Here is a 25,002-nt window from a genome sequence, read left to right on the forward strand (position 1 = left end):
AACTAATTAAAAAAAAAAAATCACAGTACCTTAGTCAACGTGGAAATCAAGCCAAGTACCAACCAGAGATATTTTTACTTCAATGGTGTACTGTTTTAAAACGTTTTAATGGGGACTGGAGAGATGGCTCAGAAGTTAAGAGCATTGGCTGTTCTTGCAGAGGACCTGGTTTGATTCCCAGCACCCACAGGACAACTAACAACTGAAACTCCAGTTCCAGGGGATCCGACACCCTCTTCTGACCTCCACAGGTGCACTTAACACACATGCAGGCAATACTCTCATACACATAAACATAAAATATGTAAGTCGCCTGTAGTGGTGCACGCCTTTAGTCCCAGCACTTGCGAGGCAGAGGCAGGCGGATCTTTCTGAGTTCAAAGCCAGCCTGGTCTACAAAGTGAGTTCCAGGCCAGCTGGGGTGACAGGGAAACCCAGCCTCAAAAAGACCAAAAGTGCTGGGCATGGTGGTACACGCCTGTAGTCCGAAACCGCTGCAATCGGGCATGTATTTTTCCATCTTGCTTCCCTCGGCTTTCTCGTTTCTAGCTTCCACAGAGACAGAATCACTTTGCTGTGAGAGTTAAGTCGTCCCAGCACTCGAAGCATCTTAGAATTCTCAGGAAGCCTCAACCCGCAGCTCCTAGCTAACGCCCCACCCAGGACACCCCCGCCCCCTCGGCGGGTCTGCATTGGTTCCTACCAGACCAGCGCCTGCGCACTCAGGCCACCGGCGCTCCTCCTCGCAGCGCGTCAGCAGTGTTTTGCAGAGGAGCCCAGCGCTGCGGGTCTCAGTTCCATTTTGTGCTCGGTGCTCCGCACTGCCAACTGCGTCTTCTGAGGTCGCCCGGCCACCGTTGTCCCTTCGAGTAGAGTCTGCGAAGGTAAGAGGCGGGAGGGTGGCCGGCAGTGTCCCCTCCCGGGCCTGGCATTGCGGCCCGGCTGCTCCTCTGCCTTCCCTTCGTCTCCGGGTGTCGCCGCCGCGTCCCCGGGACGTAGAGCCACACCACGGGGCGCCGAGGTCAGCGCTGCCCGGTCGCTGTCGCCGCCTTCTCACAGTGTGCTGGGACGCTGTTACTGGCCCCGGCTGGCCTGGGGTCGCTCCTCCAGAGCCACCGGGCACCTCGGGGCGGCTCAGGGCGGCGGCGGTGGCGAGGCCTAAGATGGCGGCGGGGCGGAGGTCGCGGTGGCTCTCTGGAATGGCGCTGCTGGGGCGCGCCCTTCGCTGCGTTCTGCAGTGTTCGTAAACAAGCCTACTGGTAGGCGGCGAACTCCAGACCTAAGCGTTTCTCACCCCTCAGGGGTCCGAGGAAAGAGGTGGCAGGGAGTATTGTTGACTTTTATTTGGAGTGCGAGGCGTGGCGTAGCATAGTGTAGCTGCCCTGGCCGACCTAACCGATGATCATGACGGCGGTGCTAACAGCTTCGTCCAACGCAACCGCCGGCCGCCCGACTTCTCAGACGTCCACCAAGGAGCCAATAGGAAGAAAAGGGTTTTTTTTGGAAACAGAAAGGTGTGGTGGAGAGATGGTTCTAGAGCACTGACCTCTATTGCAGAAGACCGGGGTTAGAATCCCAGTACCCATGTGGCGGCTAAAGACCATCCCTAACTACAGTTGCAGGGGATCTGACGGCCTTTCTCACCCCCGGGTACATTGCACCACACGGGTGCACTTACACACCTGCAGGCAATACACGTAAAAGGGTAATTAATGTTTTTTTAAAAATTAGAAGCCGGGCATGGTGGCTCACGCCTTTATCTCAGCAGAGGTAGGATTTCCGTGAGTTCCGGACCAGCCTGGTCTATGTAGTGAGTTCCAGGTCACCTGGAGCTACAGGGAGACCCTGCCTCAAAAAGACAGGAAAAAAAAAATTTTAAAGAATATAAAAACAGAAAGGTACTCCACGAGAGAGTAAAGCACATGGGCCTGAGTGGGGTTTTTATTATTTTTTATTGAATATGTATGAGTTCACTGCCTGCATGTGTGTAAGAGCACCTGTGTCATGGGCTTCGGATCCCCTGCAACTGGAGATACAGACGGTTAAGCGCCATGTCGGTGCTGGGAATTGAACCCAGGTTCTCTGCAAGAACAGCCAGTGCTCTTAACCACTGAGCCATCTCTCTAGCCCTGAAATCTCCCTTTCTTTGAGATTCCCACCTTCGGGCGCATGCCTTTAATCCCAGCACTTGGGAGGAGGCTGGGACTACTAGGAGACCTTCTCAAAAAAGGTTCTTTGTGTCGGCCAACCTGGTCTACTTGGTGAGTTCCAGGCTTTCTGGGCCTACATGGAGACCCTGTCTCAAAAAAGAAAAAAAAGTGCTTTGTAACAGAGAACTTTCCTTTGTGAACAAATTGTAAGTTGCACTTACATGAGGAACATTGTCAAGGGGAGGGTTGCTCAAAGGTATGCATCGTTTTTGCCCTGAGTAAGCAGTTTTATTGGCATCCTCATCTTTGAGGTATCTGAAAAACAGGGACTACTCCTAGGAGGAAATTGGGCTGGCTAAGCCTGACAGGCAAGCCAGTTCACATGCCCTCATGTTTTTCCTGTCTCCCTTTGGGCTCAGCTTTGCTGGCAGCTGAGACTGCAGGCAGGCACCATGACATCCAGCTAGAGTGGAATTTATTTGAAGGTTGTTGAAGAAAATGAGGTCATCAGCTTTATTGTGATTCTGAGTTGTAAGCAAACAAGTCGTTGGAGTTACCTAAGCAATATAAGGGCAGTGTATGGAAGATTACTTTAGGGTTAGTTGCATTTGAGTTGGTGGCTAATTTCTGATACAGCATTGATTGGGAGTGCGAACTTACAGTTAATTTATGACCCTAGAAAGGTGGTAGAATTTTAACCTTTTTTTGTTTTGTTTTGTTTTGTTTTGTTTTACTGGAACTTACTATGTAGACCAGGCTGGCCTTGAACTCAGAGAGATCCTCCTGACTGTGCCTCCCATGTGCTGGGATTAAAGGCATGTGCCGCCATCCCCAGCTTAACTTTTTATTTTTTTTTTGAGACTCACAATGTAACCCTGACTGGCCTGAAACTTACTATATAGACCAGACTGGCCTGATACTCCAAAGTATACCTACCTCTGCCTCCCAAGGGCTAGGATTAAAGGCGTACACTACCACACTCAACCAAAAACTTTACCAAAGTTAAATAGGAATACCCCTTTCCACATCTGTAAATATGGGTGTGGTGGGGACAAGGCATGAATAAAGTTCAAATTCCAGATTCTGGGACAATGCAATAATTATATGGCTGAAATCAGAAGATTTAAAACAATGTAAAAGTGTGAAAATAAGAGTGAATTTTCAAAGAAAGCTTTTGCTATTGAACACCTAATGAGAAATACAGTTTGAGAAAATTTTGTCTTTTGTATAGATGAGACATTCAAAGAGAGCTTACTATCCTGACTGGGATGAAAAGGAATGGGATTATGGAACATGGAGAAGCAGCAGCAGTCGTAAAAGAAAAAGGAGATCACCTAGCGGTGCCTGGGAGCATAAGCGCTGCAAATACTACAATCACTCTAAAACAACTGATTGGTAAGAAGGGCAACTAAGGACTGAAGAGATGGCTTGGTGGGTAAGAGACCTAAGTTTGGTTCCCAGCACACATGTCTGGCAGCCCACAACTGCCCGTAACTCCAGCTATCTGAAACTCTCTTCTAGCCTCTGTGGGCACTTGCACTCAAGGGCATGGACACATACACATAATTGAAAATCTTTTAATTGGGCATTTCAGGGCTTGGGAGATGGTAAAAGGTACTTCAAAGAAGTATCTCAATATAAAAATACATTATTGGAGGAGCTGGAGAGATGGCTCAGAGGTTAAGAACACTGGTTATTCTTGCAGAAGACCCGGGTTCGGATCCCAGTACCCACATAGCAGCTAACTGTCTAAAGCTCCAGTTCCAGGGGATCCAACAGCCTCTTCTGTCCTCCTCGGGCATTGCATGACATGGGTGCATTTACCCACATGCAGGCAATACACGCATGCACATAAAAGTAATAAAATATTTTAAAAAAGAAATACCCAGTCCCTAAATTTAAAAAAATACATTATTGGCCTGGGAGTGTAGTTGAGGTGTAAAATGCTTGCCTACCATGCAGGAAGCCCTGGGAGCCAGGTGGATGATAAAACTAGTTATCAGTTGTGTGCTTGGGTGGTACCTAAAAATCTTGACAAGGCATCTGATTTATGTAAAAGGCCCTGGATTTGAACCTTAGCACTGCACATAAGAGGAGTTACTGTACTGAGAATTTAATTTTTCCCCCCTCTAGCTATTATTTGGAAAGCAGATCTATTAATGAGAAAGATTATCATAGTCGACGGTACATTGATGAATACAGAAATGACTACATGGGATGTGAGCCAGGACATCATTATCGAGACCGTGAAAGCAGAAATCAGAATCATAGTAGCAAATCCTCTGGTAGAAGTGGAAGAAGTAGTTACAAAAGTAAACACAGGATTCACCACAGTACTTCACATCATCATTCACATGGGGTATGAGCACTTTTAAAAACATTTTGGTAGTTTTTATTTCCCGTGTGGAGCAGGAAACAAATTTGTTTGAGAAAATTTTGTTTCAGGGTAAAGCCATCAGAGCTATAGTTTGCAGGAGGATTCTTTTCTGTATTTGTGCATTGGATGGGAAATTGATGAAATACAGTACATATTTAGTTCTGTAATACTAGATTTAATTACTAGTTAGCTACTGATTGTTCTTTCAGTGAAATAGTGGAATACAAAGAATCTTTTGAAAAATTTTCAAGAAATCTTGTTTTGATATGTTCAATCCAACTTTATCACAAAAAAGTATTTTATTTTTGTATGATTGAGGATTAGTTATGTTTTTGTTTTAACAGCATGTTTTCTAATCTTTCACATTAAGCAAATTACAACAGATTTGAACTTTATGGGTCATGTATTAATTTTGAAATCATCAGATGACATTTAAAAAGCTATAGTGTTACTGTATACCAAATCCTTTTCCTCCCAAAATTAGGACTATGATTCTATTTACTGATTTAATAATTATTTTCTTACATTAGTTAGAAAATATTTGGCCACAGTCTATAAGTAAATATTAAATTCTACAGTTTTGCAGCCTTAAATTAGGGCACTAGAAAATTACGTTTCAGTGAGTGCTACAGATAAGTTTTTGTTTTTTTTTTTTTAAGAGAAACAATTGTGTTTATGTTTTGTTGCCTTACCACTTTGAGTATCTTATCTGAAAATCTGTTCCTTGCCGTGTTTTTCTCCTGTTAACATAAACTATGTGCCCTGTGAATTTCTGGGGACTGAATTTGAAATTGCTCCTGCCAACCGTTTGTGGCCTGGCGTGTATCTGAATGCCTGAATATCTCCCCGCTGAATGAATTTCGTATTCTGCCCTGAATTCACTCGGGTATATTGATTGGCTGGATGATCTTGGTGCCGCCCACTTGACGTTTCCAGAAGAGTCACCGAAGGAAAAGAACCAGGAGTGTAGAGGATGATGAGGAGGGTCACCTGATCTGTCAGAGTGGAGACGTACTAAGTGCAAGATGTATAGAATATTTTTCAACACTTTTAACTTTTCAGATAACAATCTGTATATAGATTTAAGATTTCAGGGATTTGGAAACCTTTTTTTTCTTTCTCTGTTTTTCTGTTTTGTTTTCATTTCTTTTGGTGGAGGGGGGATTGTATCTTTACTTTCTTTAGAATTTTAATGTTTGTTGAAATTCCAGAACAGTAAATCAAGTTAGTGGAAGTTAGCCTAAGAATGAAATTAGATCTTAGAATAGTTGTATGTTTTTTGATGGTGTTGACTGATAAATAACTAGTAATAAGGAAATTTGTAGCATCAATTAGTATACTCTGCATTGATAGCATTTATAAGTACAGTGTTCCCACTTGGTATGACTGAAATTTATTTCTCTCTTGTAGATGAAATTGTTGATACTTTAGGTGAAGGAGCTTTTGGAAAAGTAGTGGAGTGCATCGATCATAAAGCGTAAGTTTCCTATACTAGGATTATATGTTACGAATTTTGCAGTAGAAAAAATTAAGTTTACATGATAGGCCTTAACACAAATGACAATGATTTTATGTATGAAATAGAAAAAAATTTCAATAAAATTTTTTTAAAAAAGAAAATTAAGTTCTATATAACCTTCCAGCTTGGGTGTCCTTTGACTTAGGATATAAGAAATTCTAGTTATAGGAACTTGACCCTTATAACTTTTTAAAAATATTTTATTTGTTTCTTATTTTCTGTGTACGAGTGTATTGCCTGCATGTATGTAAGTGCACCTGTGTCATGCAGTGGCTGTGGAAGTCAGAAGAGGGTGTTAGATCCCCTGAAACTAGAGTTAGACAATTGATAGCCACCATGTAGGTGCTGGGAACTGAACCTAGGTCCTCTGCAAAAGCCAGTTCTCTTAACCACTGAGCCATCTATCTCTCCAAACCCCATCTTGTGTACTTTTTAAACAAAACAGTATGTGCAGCTTCTAGATTGTGACAGTCTATATCTATCTATAGATTGAAGGCTCTGGGTTTGATTCCTAGCACCAAAGGATTCTTTTTGGTCTTATAGTCCCATCCCTGCTGCCCCCCCCCCCCCATTTGGGTTTTATACTAGGAAACTTTGGTGCTTTGGTTACCCTCTATCTAACTGTAGTTACTTAAAGTAGGCGCCTTTTTGTTTCTCAAAGAAAATGTCACATGCCCTTAATTGGGAGGCAGAGACAGGCAGATCTCTTTGTCTATCAAACTTGATGATGATTGGTTTTCCTGACCTTCAACCTATGCCCATGTTGGGACTCAAACCCAGCAATTCAACCTGCTAGTAATGTTTTTAGATTTTTTTTTATTTTTTTAATTGTGTACCTGTGTGTGTCTGTGGGGAGTATGTGTAAACAATTGCTCAAGGAGGCCAGAGGCTTTGGATCCTCTGGAGCTGGAGGTTATATGGGCAGTTGTCAGCTACCCTACCAGGATTCTGGAAACGGAATTTGGTGATGTGCTGAGCAATCTCTCCAGGTGAAATTTTTTATTTTTAATTATGTGTATGTGTACACATGATTGCAGGTTTCCAGAGAAACCAGAAGAAGGTGTCATCCTGTAGAGCCTATCAGTATGGGCACTGAGACCCAAACTTAGGTTTCCTGCCAGAGCAGCATGTCCTCTTATCCACTGAGCCATCCTTCCTGCCTCCAATTAATACTATTTTTATTAACAATAGAATTCTTTCCACCTTGTGAATGAGTGAATGGAACTCTTGTGTGTATGGTGTTGGGGATAGAGCCCAAGGCCTTTTTCATACAAAGCAAACTCTACCACTAAGCTACTTTTCCTATCACATGAAGGGCAAAACTTTTCCGAGTTGAATTGGAGAAGCTGTAAAGTTCTGAGACCTAGCATTCTTTGCTACAAATGTAGGTCCAACTTTTTTTTTTTTTTCTCTTTTTGAGACAGGGTCTCTCTAGCCCCAGCTGTCCTGGAACTCAACTGACTATGTAGACCAGGCTGGCCTTGAACCCACAGAGCCAGCCTCTGCCTCCTGAGTGCTGGGATTAAAGGTGTGTGCCACCACTTTATGTGGGGGCTGGAGGTTAAGAACACTGAATGTTCTTGCAGAAGACTGTTTGAATCCCAGCACCCACATGGCAGCTAACAATTGTCCTGTAACTCTAGTCCCAGGGGATCCGACAGCCTCTTCTGACCTCCGTGGGCATTGCACAATATGCGTGCACTTACCTACGTACACATAAAATAAAAATAATAAAGTTTTTAAAAAATTAGGTGTATGAGTGATTTGCCTCCAGAGGCCAGAAGAGGGTGTCAGATCTCCTGGAACTAGAGTGTGCTGGATAGGATAGCTTTACATGTCAACCTGACACTCTTGGGTAGAGGGAGCCTCAATTGGTGAATTGCCTCCTTTGGACTGGTTGGTGGCCATCTCTGTGTGGGGCATTGTCTTGATAATTGAGTGCTGTGGGAGGGCCCAACCCACTGTGGGTGGTACTACCTGTGGGCAGGTGGGCCTACGTTGCATAAGAAAGCAGGCTGAGTAGGGGTCGGGAGCAAGCAGTGTTCTTCCATGGCCTGTGCTTCATCTCCTGCCTCCAGGCTCCTGCCCTGACTTCCTACCTTGTACTCCCTGATGAACTGTGACTTGGGAGGTGTAAGATAAATAAACCCTTTCCTCCCCAAGTTGGTATTGGTTGGAGTACTTTGTCACAGCAATGGAGAAACAACTAGAATGTGGAGTTATAGCTGCCATGTGGGTGCTGAGAACTAAATCTGGGTCCTCTGGGAGAACAGCCAGTACTTTTAACCTCTGAGCTATCACAGCACCCACATGTTCACAGGACCCACATGGCATCTGTAATGGGGATCTGATGCCCTTTTCTGGCCTCTGGGTTTTGCACAAACATTCATACAGATAAAGTGAAAATAAAAAAAATTAAAAGTAAACATGGGGACTGGAGAGATGGCTCAGCGGTTAAGAGCACCGACTGTTCTTGCAGAGGACCTGGGTTCCATTCCCAGCACCCACATGGTGGCTACAAACCATCCTTAACTCCAGTTCCAGGGGAATCGAAGCCCTCTTCTGACATCCGAGGCATTGCATGATACGGGTGCACTCACATGCAGGCAATACACATAAAATAAGAATAATAAATAAATTTTTTTTTTTAAAAGAAAATTAAAACTAAGCATGATAAGGGGCTGGAGAGGTGGTGTAGCATTTTTGCACTGGCTGCTCCTGCAAGTGGACTTAGGTTTGGTTCCTAGCACCCACTTGACGGCTAATGGGTCACATTTAGCTGTCAATTGGTGCTGTCCACAATTCCAGTTTAGGGGGTTCTGATGTCCTGGCCTCTCTGGACATTGCACACATGTGGTACACTTGCACACATGCAGGCAAAATACTCATACACATAAAATTTTTAAAAATAGGGATTTTTATAAAGAAAACATTCAGGAAAAGTATATTTTGAATAGAGTAATAGAAAAACTGGAATTGCCTTTTTTTAACTTAGAATTATTCTCTCTAACAGGGGAGGTAGACGTGTAGCAGTAAAGATAGTTAAAAATGTGGATCGGTACTGTGAAGCTGCTCGCTCAGAAATTCAAGTTCTGGAACACTTAAATACAACAGACCCCCACAGTACCTTGTAAGTATCAAAACTAGGGAAATAGTCTCGGATAGATTTCAATTGTGAGAAACTCTACTGAGTTATTTTTTTCCATTTGTTTATAGCCGCTGTGTTCAGATGTTGGAGTGGTTTGAGCATCATGGTCATGTGTGCATTGTGTTTGAGCTGCTGGGACTTAGTACTTATGACTTTATTAAAGAAAATGGTTTTCTGCCATTTCGACTGGATCATATTAGGAAGATGGCTTATCAGATATGCAGATCTGTGAATTGTAAGTTCTTGTCATCGTTCAGAAACTTGATCTTTGAAAAGAACCTAAGGCCAGACATGGTGGTGCATGCCTTTAGTCCCAGCACTCCGGAGGCAGAGGCAGGCAGATCTCTGTGAGTTCAAGTCCAGCCTGATCTGCATAGTTAGTTATAGGTCAGCTGGGGCTGCAGGGAGACCCTGTCTCCAAAAGACCAAAAAAGAAGAAAGAAAAGATGAACCTGATGGAGCTGGAATTATAGCTTAAGTGTTAGAATATAAGGTTTTCAGTTCCATCCCCCATCACCACAAAAAACTAGAAGGTGAGTCCTAACAGGGAACTGGCTTAACCAGGTATGGTAGTGCAAGACTTTAATCTCAGCACTCAGGCAGATCTGTGAGTTTAAGACCAGCCTGGTCTACATAGCAAGTTAAGGCCAGCCAGGGCTGGATAGTGAGACTTTCTCTCAAAAAAGAAATTAAAGGGGCTGGAGAGATGGCTCAGCGGTTAAGAGCACTGACTGCTCTTGCAGAGGACCCAGGTTCGATTCCCAGCGTCCACATGGCAGCTACGAGCCGTCCTTAACTCCAGTTCCAGGAGAATCTGAAGCCACCTTCTGACCTCCGTGTCATTGCACGACACGGGTGCACTCACATGCAGGCAATACACTCACACATAAAAATAATAAATTTATTTTATTTTTTTTAATCAGAGCTGAGGACCGAACCCAGGGCCTTGTTCTTGCTAGGCAAGTGCTCTACCACTGAACTGAATCCCCAACCCCAATAAATAAAAAAAATTTTTTTGGTCTTTTTGAGACAGGGTCTCCCTGTAGCCCCAGCTGTCCTGGAACTCACTATGTAGACCAGACTGGCCTTGAACTCGGAAAGATCCACCTGCCTCTGCCTCCCAAGTGCTGGGATTAAAGGTGTGCTCCACCATGCCTGGCAAAGAAAAATAGTTTGAGAGTTAGAGGCTTTGGGATTAGGGTGATGTTGGTCAAAAGAACTGTTCAGTGAAGAGGAATCAGTTTGAGATTTAATGTGCATCATTATGACTGTAGTTGACCATTTATACATGGTAGTTTAAGCACATAGCCCTGGATTTAATCCCCAGAGAAGCAGATACAGATGGGTACCACCACTCCTAGCCTTGTTATTTAGAGACTGCTGTCCAGGCTGGCCTGGCAGTCCTGAGTGCTAAGGTTATAGGTACATGCCACCTCATCACTGGACTTTTTGGTTTGGTTTGGTTTTGTTTTTTTGACAAAGTTGGCCTTAAACATGGATTTTCCTGCCTTGGCTTCCTGAGTGCTTGGATTGTGGGCATATATCACCATGCTAGGCTTATTTTTTGGTTTTTAAGTTGAGAGAAATTTTAGAGTTCATACAATGAATTTTAATGTGTATTTTTGTTTTTTGAGTGTGTAGCTTCTTTTTCTTCTTTTCAGTTTTGCACAGTAATAAGTTGACTCACACAGATTTAAAGCCTGAAAACATATTATTTGTGCAGTCTGACTACACAGAGGCATATAATCCCAAAATGGTAAGTCTCTAATATGTTCATAGTTTTCTAATGAATGTTACATGTTTCAGTACTTTGTCTTCATAACATCAGTTATGATTTTCAGAAACGTGATGAACGTACCCTAATAAATCCAGATATTAAAGTTGTGGACTTTGGAAGTGCAACATACGATGATGAACATCATAGTACATTGGTGTCCACAAGACATTATAGAGCACCTGAGGTCATTTTAGGTTAGTGCTCATTAACTATGCTTTGAGAACTTCCATTGATTTATTGAGGCAAACATAAAATTTGTATCTTGGGGTATTTGTCATTTTTCCTTTAAAACGGGCTAAGGGTTTAGCTCAGTGACAGAGCTGTTGTCTAATATACCTGGGGAGGCCCTGGGTTCAATCCTCAGGATTACCAAAAAAAGAAAAGTCAGTATTAGAAAATACATTAAGGGTCCTGGAAAGATGGTTCAGTGGTTAATAGCATAAGTGCTACTATTAAGATCCATTCAGATCCCAGCATCCAAACCAGTACCAGGTCTCCTGTGCAGTGGTCCTCAAATCTAATCAGAAAGTGGTTGGTTCCTCCTAGAACAGATTTGCCTTTATCAGACCAATGTGGGCCCATTTTTCATGGCAGGTTGGTAGTGTTACTGCTATACTTGGGGTCCATTGCTCAGTAAGACTTATTGACAGCCCTTCACCTCCTCACCACCCCAGCCTGCACAGTACTTCCCAGCACTGAGAGAGAACTACTCCACAGGGCAGAAGAGAGCCCAAAGCTTGCTGATTTGGGCTAGTCTAGCCTGTTTGCTCCAAGGATTCCCTCTCTCCACTTCTGCTACACTGGGATTACAGGCAGATGGCCACACCCACCCATCTTTAAATGGATTTGTTTTTAATTTGTGGTAAAATATTTTTCAGAAATATTATTAAAGATTTCTCCCCTAACTTTTTACTTTGCTTTACAGCACTAGGGTGGTCTCAACCATGTGATGTCTGGAGTATAGGATGTATTCTTATTGAGTACTATCTTGGATTTACAGTTTTTCCAGTAAGTGATCTGTTTTGGTGGCTTTATAATGTTAAAGTGCCTATTTATGTGAAGGGCTTCTTTAAATCAAGCTGTGCATTTACATGGGTTTTAACTAATAGCACAAAAAATTTAAATTGTGTAACTGTAGTTAGGCTGTTTCTATAATTTATCATAGGCAGTCTTACAAATAGTGATTTTAGGGAAAAATCACTAGCAAGCATCCTCTCAGGCTTTAATAGTTTTTCACTGTCCACTGTAACTTGGTAAAAAGTATGCCATTTTGGTGAAGAGCATCTTGTGACTTCTGATCAGTTGAGACTAGAAAACTAGCACTGGTTTTGAGTAGGAATAAAGCACAATGTGTAAGTAGAGTCAGTTAACAAATTTTGTTTTGTTTTAAGACACATGATAGTAAGGAGCACTTGGCAATGATGGAAAGGATTCTTGGACCTCTACCAAAACACATGATACAGAAAACCAGGTAAGAGTCGTCATCTTTAGTACCACTGGATTCTGATTAGAATTTTACAAAGCAGATGAAACTAACACATTTTCAGTTAAATAGCAGAATACCCTATTGGTAACTGGAAAGCTTACTATTTCTGTTCCTTGGAAATTTTTTTAAAGCTCTAGAAAAAAAACTGGGCATGGTGCTCTGTAAGTTCTAGAGAGACCCTGTCTCAAACAAAAGAAAAGATTTGAAAGTGCTGGATAAATAGCAATCAATGCATGCAACTATCCAACTTTGTTGGATGTTTTAAGTTTTGTGAGGTCACCATGCTAAACATGAATGTTTATTGACGTGTTTTAGGAAACGTAAATATTTCCATCATGATCGGTTAGACTGGGATGAGCACAGTTCTGCTGGCAGATATGTTTCACGTCGCTGTAAACCTCTGAAGGTAAGCCTGGATAGTCCTAAATAACCAAGACCTTGAGTACATCTTCAGTTTTTTCATTTTGGGGGGTGTGGAGATTGAACCCAGGCTCTTATAGTCTACCAGTGATTTTTTTTTTTTTGAGACACGGTCTCCCTGTAGCCCCAGCTGGCCTGGAACTCACTATATGTAGACCAGGCTGGCCTTAAACTCAGAGATCTGCCTGCCTCTGCCTCCTGAGTGCTGGGATTAAAGGCATGCGCCATCATGCCTGGCTCTGAGACAGTCTTAATGTTAATACATAGTCCAGGCTAGTCTCAGTTAACGGTTCTCCTGGGTCACCCTCCACAGTACTGGGATTACAGGTGTATACTATGTCTGGTTCCAACTGCTTTTATGATGGAGAAATACAATAAATGGTAGTAAAAAAAAATCATTGAATGTATTTCTCTTTCAGGAATTTATGCTTTCTCGGGATGCTGAACATGAGCTTCTATTTGACCTTATTGGAAAAATGTTGGAGTATGATCCCACCAAAAGAATTACACTCAAAGAAGCCTTAAAACATCCTTTCTTTTACCCATTAAAAAAACTTACATAGTTGTATATAGCTCTTTTGAAGAGTTTCTGTAGACTGTATCAGTCTAGTTTTTAAAATTAAGTTATTTTGTACAGCTTTGTCCATACATTTTTATATTATGTTTATTTTGTTTGGATGATATAAGTATATAGAGTCAAATAACAAAACATCTTTCAATAATTACAAAATGATTTGTTTGAAATAAACTTTGTGCTTACAAATACATATGTATATCTATATAATTTGGTTAGTGCTATGGTTTTTTTTTTTTTTTTTTTTTTTTTTTTTTTTGTCTTTTTGAGACAGGGTCTCTCTATAGCCCCAGCTGTCCTGGCAATAAAAATATTTTTAAAAACATAGCACTGCTGGGTGTTGGTGGTGCATGCCTTTAATCCCAGCACTCCGGAGGCAGAGGCAGGCAGATCTCTGTGAGTTCAAGGCCAGCCTGGTCTACATAGTTCCAGGATAGCTGGAGCTACAGGTAGACCCTGTCTCAAAAAGACCAAAAAAAAAAAAAAATTTTTTTTTTTTTATTTAATGTGTATGAGTGTATTTTCTGGATGTAAGTCTACCAGTGTCGTGCAGTGCCTGGAACTGGAGTTACAGGTGGTGGTTTCCTCCCATGTGGGTGCTGGCAATCGAACCTCAGTCCTCTGCAAGAACAGTTAGTGCTTGTTCTGATTTCTTTCTCCATTGTTATGACAAGATACTCTGATTAATACCAACTTGGAGAAGAAAGCGTTTGTTTGGCTTGCAAATCCTGGGTCACAAATCATCAGGGAGCCCAAGGTAAGAACTCAGGGCAGGAGCTGGAGCACAGGCCATGGAGGAATGCTGCTTACTGTGACTTGCTCCCCTGGCCCCTGTTCAGCCTGCTAGCTTACACAATACAGAACAACCTACACAGTGGTGGCATCACCCACACTAGGCTGGGACCTCTCTCAAGAATCAATACCCACAGACATGGCTACAGGCCAAAGAATGTGTTTCCTTTACCACCCCACTTCCTTAGAGGAGGATTAAGTCTGGAAATACTTCTAAGAAACTGTAAAAAGTGAGGTGGCCCATTCACCTCTAAGTAAGTTGAACTAGAAATTAGCCAAGAAGGTTTTGTTTTCCTTTTATTCCTTTGAAGTTTAGTACTGCTATTTCCTGACCTTGTGTGGGATTCGGCATGTAACACTTAGATCATGTGTTGCTTCAGGCTAAGAGTAAATCTCCAGAATCTTTTACAGCCATGTGGAAACTTTTTGCCCTTTATTTGGATGTATGTGGAAACATGAATGTGCATGTGGAAGCACAAGATTGATGTCATATGTCTTCATTGGTGGTTCTCTGCCTTAGATTGAGGCAGGGTCTCTATGATTCTGGATCTCTGCTAGCGACCCAGAGAGTTTGGTCTCTGGAATTACAGATGAGCTACCTGACATTCTCATGGGTACGTACAGTCCTCACATGCATAGGTGTTTTATGCCCTGAGCCATCTCCCCAGCTCCTCTTGTCTTCTGTGCTTCAGTTTGTTGGGACTCCAAGCCTGATCTCTATGGTCATTTTTTTGTTGAATGTTTTTTTGAGAAAGGTTTTCCCTGTGGTCCCAGCTGGCCTGGAACTCACTATGTAGACCAGGCTGGCCTCCAACTCAGAGATCCACCTGCCTCTGCCCCCTTGTTGATTAAAGGTGTATGCCACCACACCCAGCTGGGTTTTTTTTTAAGATTGAGAGGTCATTGTGTAGCCCTGGGTGGCCTGGAACTTGAGTGCTAGAATTGGCTTGCACTGTGACACCTGGCTCTAGATTTTTAAAATTTTTAATTGTGTGTGTTTGGGTATGTGCAAGTGAGTGTAATGTCCTCAGAGGCCATCTGGTCCCCAGGAGGTAGAGTTAGAGGCAGTTGCAAGGGATGCATTGTGGGTGTTGGGAACCAAACTTGACTCTTGGGAGAGCATTATGCCGATCCCCCTCTCCAGCCCCTGGGTATGTTTTCTTTTTTTAAAAAAGACAGGCCGTGGCCTACATCCTTAACCCCAGCACTCAGAGGCGAGTAGATCTCTGAATTGGAGGCCAGTCTGGCCCACATAGTTAGGCGAGCCAGGGCTACATAGTGAGACACTATCTCAAAAAAAGGGCTGGAGAGCTGGCACAGCTGTTAAAGTCTCGGGCTCACAAGCAAAAAAAAAAAAAATTAAAAACCTTGAGAACAGAACCAGTGAGATGGCTCAGCAGGCAAAGGTACTACTGCCACCAAGTCACATACCTGAGTTCCTGGAAGAGAACCAACTCTAGAACATTGCCCTGACCTCTATATACATCTTAGTACATACATGCCCATATACATACACAAATGTTAAAATATATATGCAGTATATATAAACACTTGGAAACGTATTTAAGCTTGAAAGATTTTTTAGTAATTAATAAAACTTTTATTTGTGGGGCTGGAGAGATGGTTCAGCAGTTAAGAGCACTGACTGCTCTTGCAGAGGACCCAGGTTTGATTCCCAGCACCCACATGGCATCTTAACAACTTTAACTCCAGTTCCAGACACCCTCTTCTGACCTCTGAGGGCATGGCACAACATGGGTACAACCTACTTACATGCAAGCAATACACCCATACACATTAAACAACAACAAAAATATTCTTCAAAAAATTTTTTATTTGTACAAGTGTTTAGATGGCAGGTATTTGTGTGGTGCTGGTAAAGGATGGAAGAGGTCAACAGCCAGAGCTGCTGTGTAGGTGCTGGGAGTTCTGTGGAAGAACAGTAAGTTCTCTTAACCCCTGAGCAGTCTACAGCCCCAAAGCCTGGAGATTTTAAGTAGATTTGCAGGTAATTTTTTAAAAATACTTTTTAAAAAGGTGTTGCCACTCCAGCCAAGCTAATATGTCTTCAAGGATATTATTTAAGTGTTCTCTGTGTTACTAGCAATGCCTTCTACTTAATTTAGCATTCATGACAGCACCTACTAATATAAAAAGGGAGTTAAAAGTCCAGGTTCCATGCCAGGGATGGCAGTTCGCACCTGAAATTCTGCACTTAGAGAGGTAGGTAGACCGTGGTCAGCCTCATCTACATGGTGAGATCCATGGCAGTTCACACCTGAAATTCTGCACTTAGGGAGGTAGGTAGACCCCGTGGTCAGCCTCATCTACATGGTGAGATCCAGGCCAGTTGGGCCTACAGAAGACCCAGTCTCAAAAAACCAAAAAAGACCCAATGTGTCTTCTTTGGGACCTTGAGCATGCTAGGTACTCTACCAATGAGCACTTTTTCACACATCTCCACAAAATCTAGCTAGTATCAGTGACCACATTAGGAATGCCAATCCCCCCAAGCAAAATTTTCTTACCACTATCCACTAGTGAAAACAGTTTTCATCTTAACTACTACTTTTCATACTAAAAGGATATGCTGACATTAAAAATAAAGGTTTGCTGGGCGTGGTGGCACATACCTTTAATCCCAGCAACTTGGGAGGCAGAGGCAGGCGGATCTCTGTGAGTTCAAGGCCAGCTTCGTCTACATAGTGAGTTCCAGGTCAGCTGGGGCTACAGGGAGACCCTGTCTCAAAAAGACCAAAAAAAAAAAAAAAAATTATTTTTATGTGTATGAGTCTATTGCTTGCATGTAGGTAGGTGCACCCAATGTCATGCAATGCCCGTGGAGGCAGAAGAAGGCCCTGAATCCCCTGGAACTAGAGTTATGGACAGTTATTAGCCACTATATGTGTGCTGAGAATCAAACCGAGGTCCTCTCTGTGGGAGCAGTCCGTACTCTTAACCACTGAACCATCTCTCCAGTCCCCAATTTTTTTTGGGGGGGGGTGTCTTTTTTTTTCTATATAATTATGTGTTTGAGTGTATTGCCTGTATGTATGTGAGTACGCTCATGTTGTGCAATGCCATGGAGGTCAGAAGAGGGCTTCGGATTCCCCTGGAACTGGAATCAAGGACAGATTCCCCTAGAACTGGAATCAAGGATGGGTCGTAGCTGCCGTGTGGGTGCTGGGAATTAAACCTGGGTCCTCTGCAAGAGCAGTCAGTGCTCTTAACCTCTGAGCCATCTTTTCAGCCCTTTTTTTGGTCTTTTGAGACAGGGTCTCCATATAGGCCCAGCTGGCCTGGAACTCACTTTGTAGACCTGGCTGGCCTTGAAATCACTGAGATCCTCCTGCTTCTGCCTCCAGAGTGCTGGGATTAACGGCGTGCACCACCATGCCCAACTGATTTGCAGGTCATTTTACAAATTCTCTCTTGCTGCCAAGAAAAGAATTCTAAACCCCTTAAGGTAACCTGGGTATTCCTTAAATAACTTTAATAGATTCTTTAAGTCCTACCCTTCAATCTGGGGAGATCTTGGTTCAGTGGGCAAGAGTACTTGCTGTGCAAGCATGAGGACCTGAGTTCAGCTTCCAAGCACCCTTGTAAAAAAAGCCAGGCACACTGCATGAGCCTGTAACCCCAGCATTGGGTGATGGAGACATGGATTCTGAGAACCTGATCAAGTCCTGTTCAATTATTCACTGTCCTTTTCTGGCCTCTGCAGGCATTGTATACGCATGGTACACTTACATGCAAGCAAAACACTCATACAAGTTTTTTGAAATTACAGTGAGGGCCTTTGGGTGGTGGCTCAGCAAGTAAAGGTACTTGCCACAAAACCTTATGACCTGAGTTTGATCCCCAGAACTCACATGTTGGAAGGAGAAAACTGACTCCCAGAAGTGGTCCTTTGACCATCCCAGCACCATGGCAACACTCTGCTATGCACAAAATAAATACATGCTTTTAAAATCTTTTAAATTTATATTGGAGGTGCTGGAGAGGACTCAGCAATTGTGAGTGCTGGCTGTTTTTGCAGAGGCCCCAAGTTCAATTCCCAGCACCAACATGGCTACAAACAACCATCTATAACTCCAATTCCAGGGGATCCAACGCCCTTTTCTGGCTTCTGTGGGCATTGCACACACAAGGTACACCTACACACAGGCAAAACACTCATACATATAAAATAAAATTTAAAAAAATCATGATTTCCAGCCAGTTGTGGTGGTGCATGTCTTTAATCCCAGCACTCAGGAGACAGAGGTAGGTGGATCTCTGTGAGTTCAAGGGCTACCTGGTCTACCTAGTGAGTTTCAGGTCAGCTAGGACTAGAGGGAGACTTGTCTTTAAAAGACAAAAAATAAAAAAAATTATTTTAGGGGCTGGAGAGATGGCTCAGTGGTTAAGAGCACTGGCTGCTTTTGGAGGGAACCTGGGTTCAATTTCCAGCACCCACATGGTGGCTAACAACTGTCCTTTATGCCAATTGTAGGGGATCCATTGCCTGCTTCTGGCCTCTGCAGGCATTGCACAACAGGATTGTACTTACAAACACGTAGGCAAAACACTTGATACACATAAAAATAAATTTTAAAAATCACACACAAAAAAACTAGATTGGAGCTGGGCTTTTGTGGGGTGCTTCACCAGAGAAGACCAGTCAGACAAACTTTTGCCAAATAAAAGTCGTTGCTGGCCAGGGCTACTACACAAGGGTGTCAGAATCCAAGTGTGTAGCCCTGAGCCATCTCTAGGGTACACTTTTATACAAAGAAACCATAACCAGAGGTGAAAAGTTTAAGTTCCCAAGCTTACAAGTAGAGAGAGCCCCCTTAACAATTTCTATTCTAATAAGCAAGAATTACTATTTTGCAGAAGCAAGTCAAGCATAACCTTCAGAAGCCATAAATCTGCAGTTAGCAGGTGTACTCCAGGACATACTGACCTGTTCCCAAGACAACTAAATCCTGCTGATATGTGTTCCCATACCCTAGGCCAACTGCCTGATAATTTCAGAAACTAGAGTCAGCCTAAACTTTATCATGGCATAGGTATGGTCAAGAAGGTGCCCTATTACAGGACATTGTGGCACACCATCAGTAATCCCAGCACTCATGAGGCAGAGGTCCAGGATTATGAGGTGGAGGCCACCTTGAGCTACAGAGTGAGACCCTATCTCAAAACCGAATAGGCGTGGTAGTGCATATATTTAATCCTAACACTTAGGAGGCGGAGGCAGGCAGATCTCTTGTGAGATCAAGGCCAGCCTGGTCTACATAGTCAGTTCCAGGCCAGCTAGGACTACAGGGAGTCCCTGTCTCAAAAACAAACAAGACATAATGCATTAGGTACATATTTAGCTTGATTTTTTTGCAGGGGAGGGGTCTTTTTGTAGACCAGGCTGGCCTTGATCTCACAGAGATCCATCTGCCTCTCTCTCCCCAGTTCTGGAACCTAAAACCTGGTTTACATATTTAACTTGAAAGTAAAATATTTTAGGTTGGATTTTTTAAACTTTAAGAGCCTGTATTTTCTTATATTTAAAGGCAAGACAGTTGCATACTCTCATTGAGATGTATTGTGTATCTTAGGGATGGTATCCCTGTGCAAATTTGCTAGCGTTCCAATCTATTAACTAGATTGGAATCTAGCCAATCTATTAGCAACTAGAGTGAATCTATTAAACTCATCTAAAAATTCTCCAGCTTCCCCCATCATTTTTGCCAAAGAACTTGTAGTTGCCTGTATTAAGGTCTATGGTATCTGCTGTGGCATAGCCAGATACATTGTAACATACAGTGGTGTGGCTTGTTCTCAAACCCTAGAAACCTACATCTCATTCCCTTGGCATTTCAAGGTTATCATTAGCTACATGTCTAGAGGAAAATGTTAAGATAATGTTATAGTTTGGATCCCTCAAAAACCCATGTAAAAGAACTCATTTCACTGAGGTGGTTCTCGTTTTCTCTCTCTCTCTCTCTCTCTCTCTCTCTCTCACTCTCACTCTCCCCCCCCCTCAAAATTTTTATTTTTATTTTGCTGGTATGTACTTACATGAGCCATGTGCATACCTGGCGTCCAGGGAAACCAGAAGTGGGCACTGAATCCCCTGGAAGTGGCGTCACAGACAGCCACCATTTAGTTGCTGGGAATTGAACCCCAATCCTCTGCAAGAGCAGCAAGTGCTCCTAACCACTGAGCCATCTCTCCAGCTTTCCCCTTCTCTTAAAATTACATTTATTTGTGTGTTTGTGTGTATGTAAGTGTACACACACACACACACACATGCAGAATATGGCACATGTGTGGAGGTCAACGTGCAATACTGACTGAGCCATTTTCCCAGTTCTCATAGGAGTTTTCGTTTGTTCATTAGTTTGTTTTGGAGACAGGGTCTCACTATGTCACTTGGCCTGGCCTGGAGTGCTGGGGTTAAAAGAGTGCACCACCAAGTCCAGTCTTGTTATTTTGAGACAAGATCTCTCTATGTAGCCCTGGTTTACCTGGAACTAGCTGTGTAAACTAAGCTGGCCTCAAGCTCACAGAGATCCTCCTTTCTCTGCCTCTTGAGTGCTGGGATTAAAGGTGTGCACCACCATTCTCAACAGAGTTTTTATTATCTGTGTTCATTAGCTTTCTATCAGTGTGACAAAATATCTGAGATAATCACTTTGAGGTGGAAAAGTTATTTTTTACTAAATTTTAAAAAATTATTCTATGTGTATGAGTGTCTTGCCTTCCTGTATATAAGTGCACCCATGTCATGCAATTCCTGTGGAGGCCAGAGGAAGGAAGTTGAATCCCCTGGAATTGGAGTTACAGTTAGCTGCCATGTGGGTGCTGGGAACCAAACCCAGGTCCTCTGCAAGAGCAGCCAATGCTCTTAACCACTGAGCCATCACTCCAGCCCCCCAAAGTTACTTTTTAAGATTTATTTTTATCATTTTTAATTATAAGTATGTGGAGTTGGGGTATGTGCACATGAGTGCTGGTACCTATAGAGGCCAAAGGCATCTGATCTGCTGGAGCTGGAGTTACAGGTTGTTGCGTATCATCTGATATGGCCTGGAAACCAAACTCTGGTCTCCTGCAAGAGTAGTACATGCCTTAATCACTGAGCCATTTCCAGCCCCAGAAAAAGTTATTTCAGAGTCTTTCAGTTCATAGTTGCTTGGTCCCACTGGTTTGAGTCTGTGTTGAGGCAGTATGTGGAAATATGAGGCAAGCTACTTAACCTGGGAGGCAGGGAAGCAAAAGAGATGAGGTCAGTGTTCCACAATCCCCTTTTCAGGGGAAAAGTGACCCAAGTGACCTAAGACATCCCTCTAGGCCCCACATTTCAAATATTCCACCATTCCACAGCACCAAGCTAAAAAACTTTTAAATGGGCCTCTGAGGGACATTCCAGATTCAAAGTACAACATATTTTAGCATTTTCCTCTGTACATGTAGCTAATGATAGCCTTGAAGTTGTAAGCCTCCTGCCTCCACCTCTGGAGTGCTGGGATTACAGGCATATGCCACCATGCCTGGTTTTATATGATGCTGGGGATCCAACCAGGGCTTCAGGCATTCCAAACAAGCACTTCACCCCATATCCCTCTCTCTACATTACTAAAAGGTGAAATTGGGGCTGGAGAGATGGCTCAGTGGTTAAGAACACTGGCTGTTCTTGCAGAAGACCCAGGTTCGAATCCCAGCACCCACACGGCAGCTAACAACTGTCTGTAACTCCAGTTCCAAGGGATCCAACAGCCTCTTCTGTCCTCTGTGGGCATTGTACAACACGGGTGCACTTGCCTACATGCAGGCAATACACACATACACATAAAATAAAAATAAATAAAACATTTACAAAAAGGTGAAATCCATAAAATTAGGGGTGTCCTCTTGGTATATTGTTTATCCCAAGAGTCTATAGGAATGCCAGACAGAAAGCTCAGTAAGTACTTGATGGATAACTAAAGGAATACTTTTTATTTATTATTTATTATTTTTATTTTTGATTACATACTTATTTTGTGTATGTTGTGTGGGTACGTGTATGCCACAGTATATGTGTGGAGGTCTGAGGACAACTTGCAGGGGTTGGTTCTATCCCTCTACCATGTGGATTCTGGTGATCAAACCTATGTTTGGCAGCAGGTGCTTTTACCTGCTGAGCTATCTTGCTGGTCCATGACCTTTTATTTTGAACTGAGTTAAGTGAAGGAGTGGGGCTGGAGATATGGCTCAATGGCCAAGGGCACTCACTGCTTTTGCAGATGACCTGTTCCTCTGCCCCCACATGGAGGTTCACAGCCATTTATAGCTCCAGTTCCAGGGGCTCCAGTGCCCACTTCTGGCCTCTGAATGCACTGCACTTACATGGTGCACAAATAGACAAGCAGGTACACACAAACACACACACACACACACACACACACACACACACACAAGCAGGTGTGCGCACACACCCACACTTTAAAAATAAAACAAAATTTGGGGCTGGAGAGATGGCTCAGTGGTTAAGAACACTGACTGTTCTTGCAGAAGACCCAGGTTCGAATTCCAGCACCCACATGGCAGCTAACAGCTGTCTGTAACTCTAGTTCCAGGGGATCCAACAGCCTCTTCTGTCCTCCATGGGCATTGCATGACATGGGTGCACTTATATGCAGGCGTAACACTTATACACATAAAAATAATAAAATATTAAAAAAAATAAAGCAAAATTTAAAAAACAAAGTGAAGAATGATGGGTTTGTGGCTCTGGTAGAGCACATGCTTAGCATGTGCAAGGTCCTGGGTTTGATCTCTAGCATCAAAACAAAATCAAAACCATCAATAACAAAAAAATCAGAATGATTCATGTAAATAATTGGTGCAGACAGGGGAAGGAGTAACTGTAGAGTCTCTGACACAGAAATATTCTTAGTTGGTGAAGGAACAGCAAGGAGACACAAAGAATTGGAGATGAGTGAGTGTTAGGAAAGATTAAAGAGCATTCAGGGCATTGGGTCATCAGGAGACCAGGCTTTATTCTGCATTGTAGGGAGGCATTACCTATACGGTGAAATCGGCGATTGCTTGCAGCCCTTGACTGACAATCTTCCATCAGAAAACAGAAAATTGCCTCCTTTTCAACAGTAAAAAGAAAAATCATGGGGTGGAGAGATGATTCAGTGGTTAAGAGATCATATTGCTCTTCCAAAGGACATGAGTTCAGTTCCCAGCACTCACATCACCTTTATTTCCGGCTCCATCCAGGGGATCTGACACTCCCTTCTTGACTCTGGCACCTGAACTCACCTGCATATAGCCTCCTCGTATATACATAATTAAAAAATAAAAATATTTTTAAGTCATAATGGCTTATATTTGCTTCCCAAATGGCCAGACATGGTGGGACAGACCTTTAACCCCAGCCCTCAGGAGGCTGAGGCAGGAGAGTTGTGAATTTGATGCCCGCCTGGGCTACAAATTGAGACTCTTTCTGGAAAAAAAGAGAGATGAAAGGAAGAGTGGAGGGAAAGGAAGAAGAGTTTTGCTTCCTAAAACATTTAATTGGGGAAAATAGAGACAAAATAAGGGTGGCTGTGAGATGTATTTATTAACAAATTGGGTGAACCAATCAGGATTTTAAAATATTTTTCATAAGGAAGCTAAAAACAAAGTTTTTTCTCAATAACTGGACCACATTGACCAGAATTACATATTCAATATAAATTAGATTTCTGGTTGATAACAACCATGTTATGAACTTAACTACTAGTTCATTCTTAATGTGCAGAGTAGGTTTCTTTAATGGGAGGGGCACTGGACAGATGTCTCAGCATTTAAGAGCACTAGCTGCTCTTTCAGAAGACCTGAGTTCAGTTCCCAGCACCCATATGGCAACTAACAATCATCCTTAAGTCCAATTCCAGGGGATCCGACATCCTTTTCTGGCCTCTATGGATATTGCATGTAGAAAAAACATTCACACACATAAAAATTATCAAGCAAACTTTAAAAATGTTTTTCAGGGGCTGGAGAGATGGCTCAGTGGATAAGAACACTGACTGTTCTTGCAGAAGACCCGGGTTCAAATCCCTGCACCCACATGGCAGCTAACAACTGTCAGTAACTCCAGTTCCAGGGGATCCGACAGTCTCTTCTGTCCTCTGTGGACATTGCATGTTTTTGATTTATTTATTTTTATTTTATGTGTATGAGTGTTTTGCCTGCATGTAGATAAGTGCACCCATATCATGCAATGCCTGCAGAGGACAGAAGAGAGCGTGAGATTCCCTTAGAATTGGAGTTATGGACAGTTGTCAACCACCATGTGAGTGCTGGGAACTGAACCTGGGTCCTCCATGAGAACAGCCAGTGCTCTTAACTGCCAAGCCATCTCTCCACCCAGGTTTCTAACTAAAGGTAGAATAGTTGGTCTCTGGATCAGTAGTTTATCAACTTTTTTTTTTTTTTTTTGGTGCAGGACAGATAGCAAGTAATGAAGTTTTTGTAGTTCATACAGTCTCTGTTGTAACTACTCTACTGTTGTAGCAAAAAAGGTGGCACTAAATTGCAATAGAACTTTAGAAGAACAGGCAATGAGGGGCTGGAGAGATGGCTCAGCTGTTAAGAGTGCATGCTGCTTTTCCAGAAGACCGTACTTTGGTTTCCAGCACCCATGTGGGACAGCTCACAACTTGCTTGTAACTCCAACTCCAGGAGATCTGATGCCCTCTGCTGGCCTCTGCAGGCACTACATGCACGTGGCATACATACA

At 42.9% G+C, this 25,002-nt stretch overlaps 1 protein-coding gene across 2 annotated transcripts; it reads left to right on the top strand.

Moving 5' to 3' along the window:
* Nucleotides 1-727: 727 nt before the first annotated feature.
* Nucleotides 728-13,644, top strand: Clk1 (CDC like kinase 1). Of its 2 annotated transcripts, XM_008833249.3 has the most exons (13): nucleotides 728-884; nucleotides 3,382-3,545; nucleotides 4,284-4,509; nucleotides 5,464-5,554; nucleotides 5,938-6,004; nucleotides 9,060-9,176; nucleotides 9,263-9,429; nucleotides 10,856-10,950; nucleotides 11,036-11,165; nucleotides 11,897-11,979; nucleotides 12,363-12,442; nucleotides 12,773-12,863; nucleotides 13,297-13,644. In XM_008833249.3, the coding sequence occupies exons 2-13, from the start codon at nucleotides 3,382-3,384 to the stop codon at nucleotides 13,438-13,440; spliced, it is 1,455 nt and encodes a 484-aa protein (XP_008831471.1). In that variant the 5' UTR covers nucleotides 728-884; the 3' UTR covers nucleotides 13,441-13,644. The 2 variants fall into 2 exon arrangements, with proteins under 2 accessions (XP_008831471.1, XP_017653646.1); XM_017798157.1 differs by lacking the exons at nucleotides 728-884; nucleotides 5,464-5,554.
* The last annotated feature ends 11,358 nt before the right edge of the window (nucleotides 13,645-25,002 follow it).

Source organism: Nannospalax galili, unplaced genomic scaffold (genome assembly GCF_000622305.1).
Source record: "Nannospalax galili isolate Female #2095 unplaced genomic scaffold, S.galili_v1.0 scaffold610, whole genome shotgun sequence".
Classification (NCBI taxonomy): domain Eukaryota; kingdom Metazoa; phylum Chordata; class Mammalia; order Rodentia; family Spalacidae; genus Nannospalax; species Nannospalax galili.

Excerpts from the sequence above, each read along its gene's own strand:
- Clk1 (XM_008833249.3), top strand. The coding sequence starts at position 3,382 with ATGAGACATTCAAAGAGAGCTTACTATCCTGACTGGGATGAAAAGGAA. Across the intron at positions 3,546-4,283 it reads CACTCTAAAACAACTGATTG|CTATTATTTGGAAAGCAGAT; the intron begins GTAAGAAGGGCA and ends TCCCCCCTCTAG. Across the intron at positions 11,166-11,896 it reads AGCACCTGAGGTCATTTTAG|CACTAGGGTGGTCTCAACCA; the intron begins GTTAGTGCTCAT and ends TTTGCTTTACAG.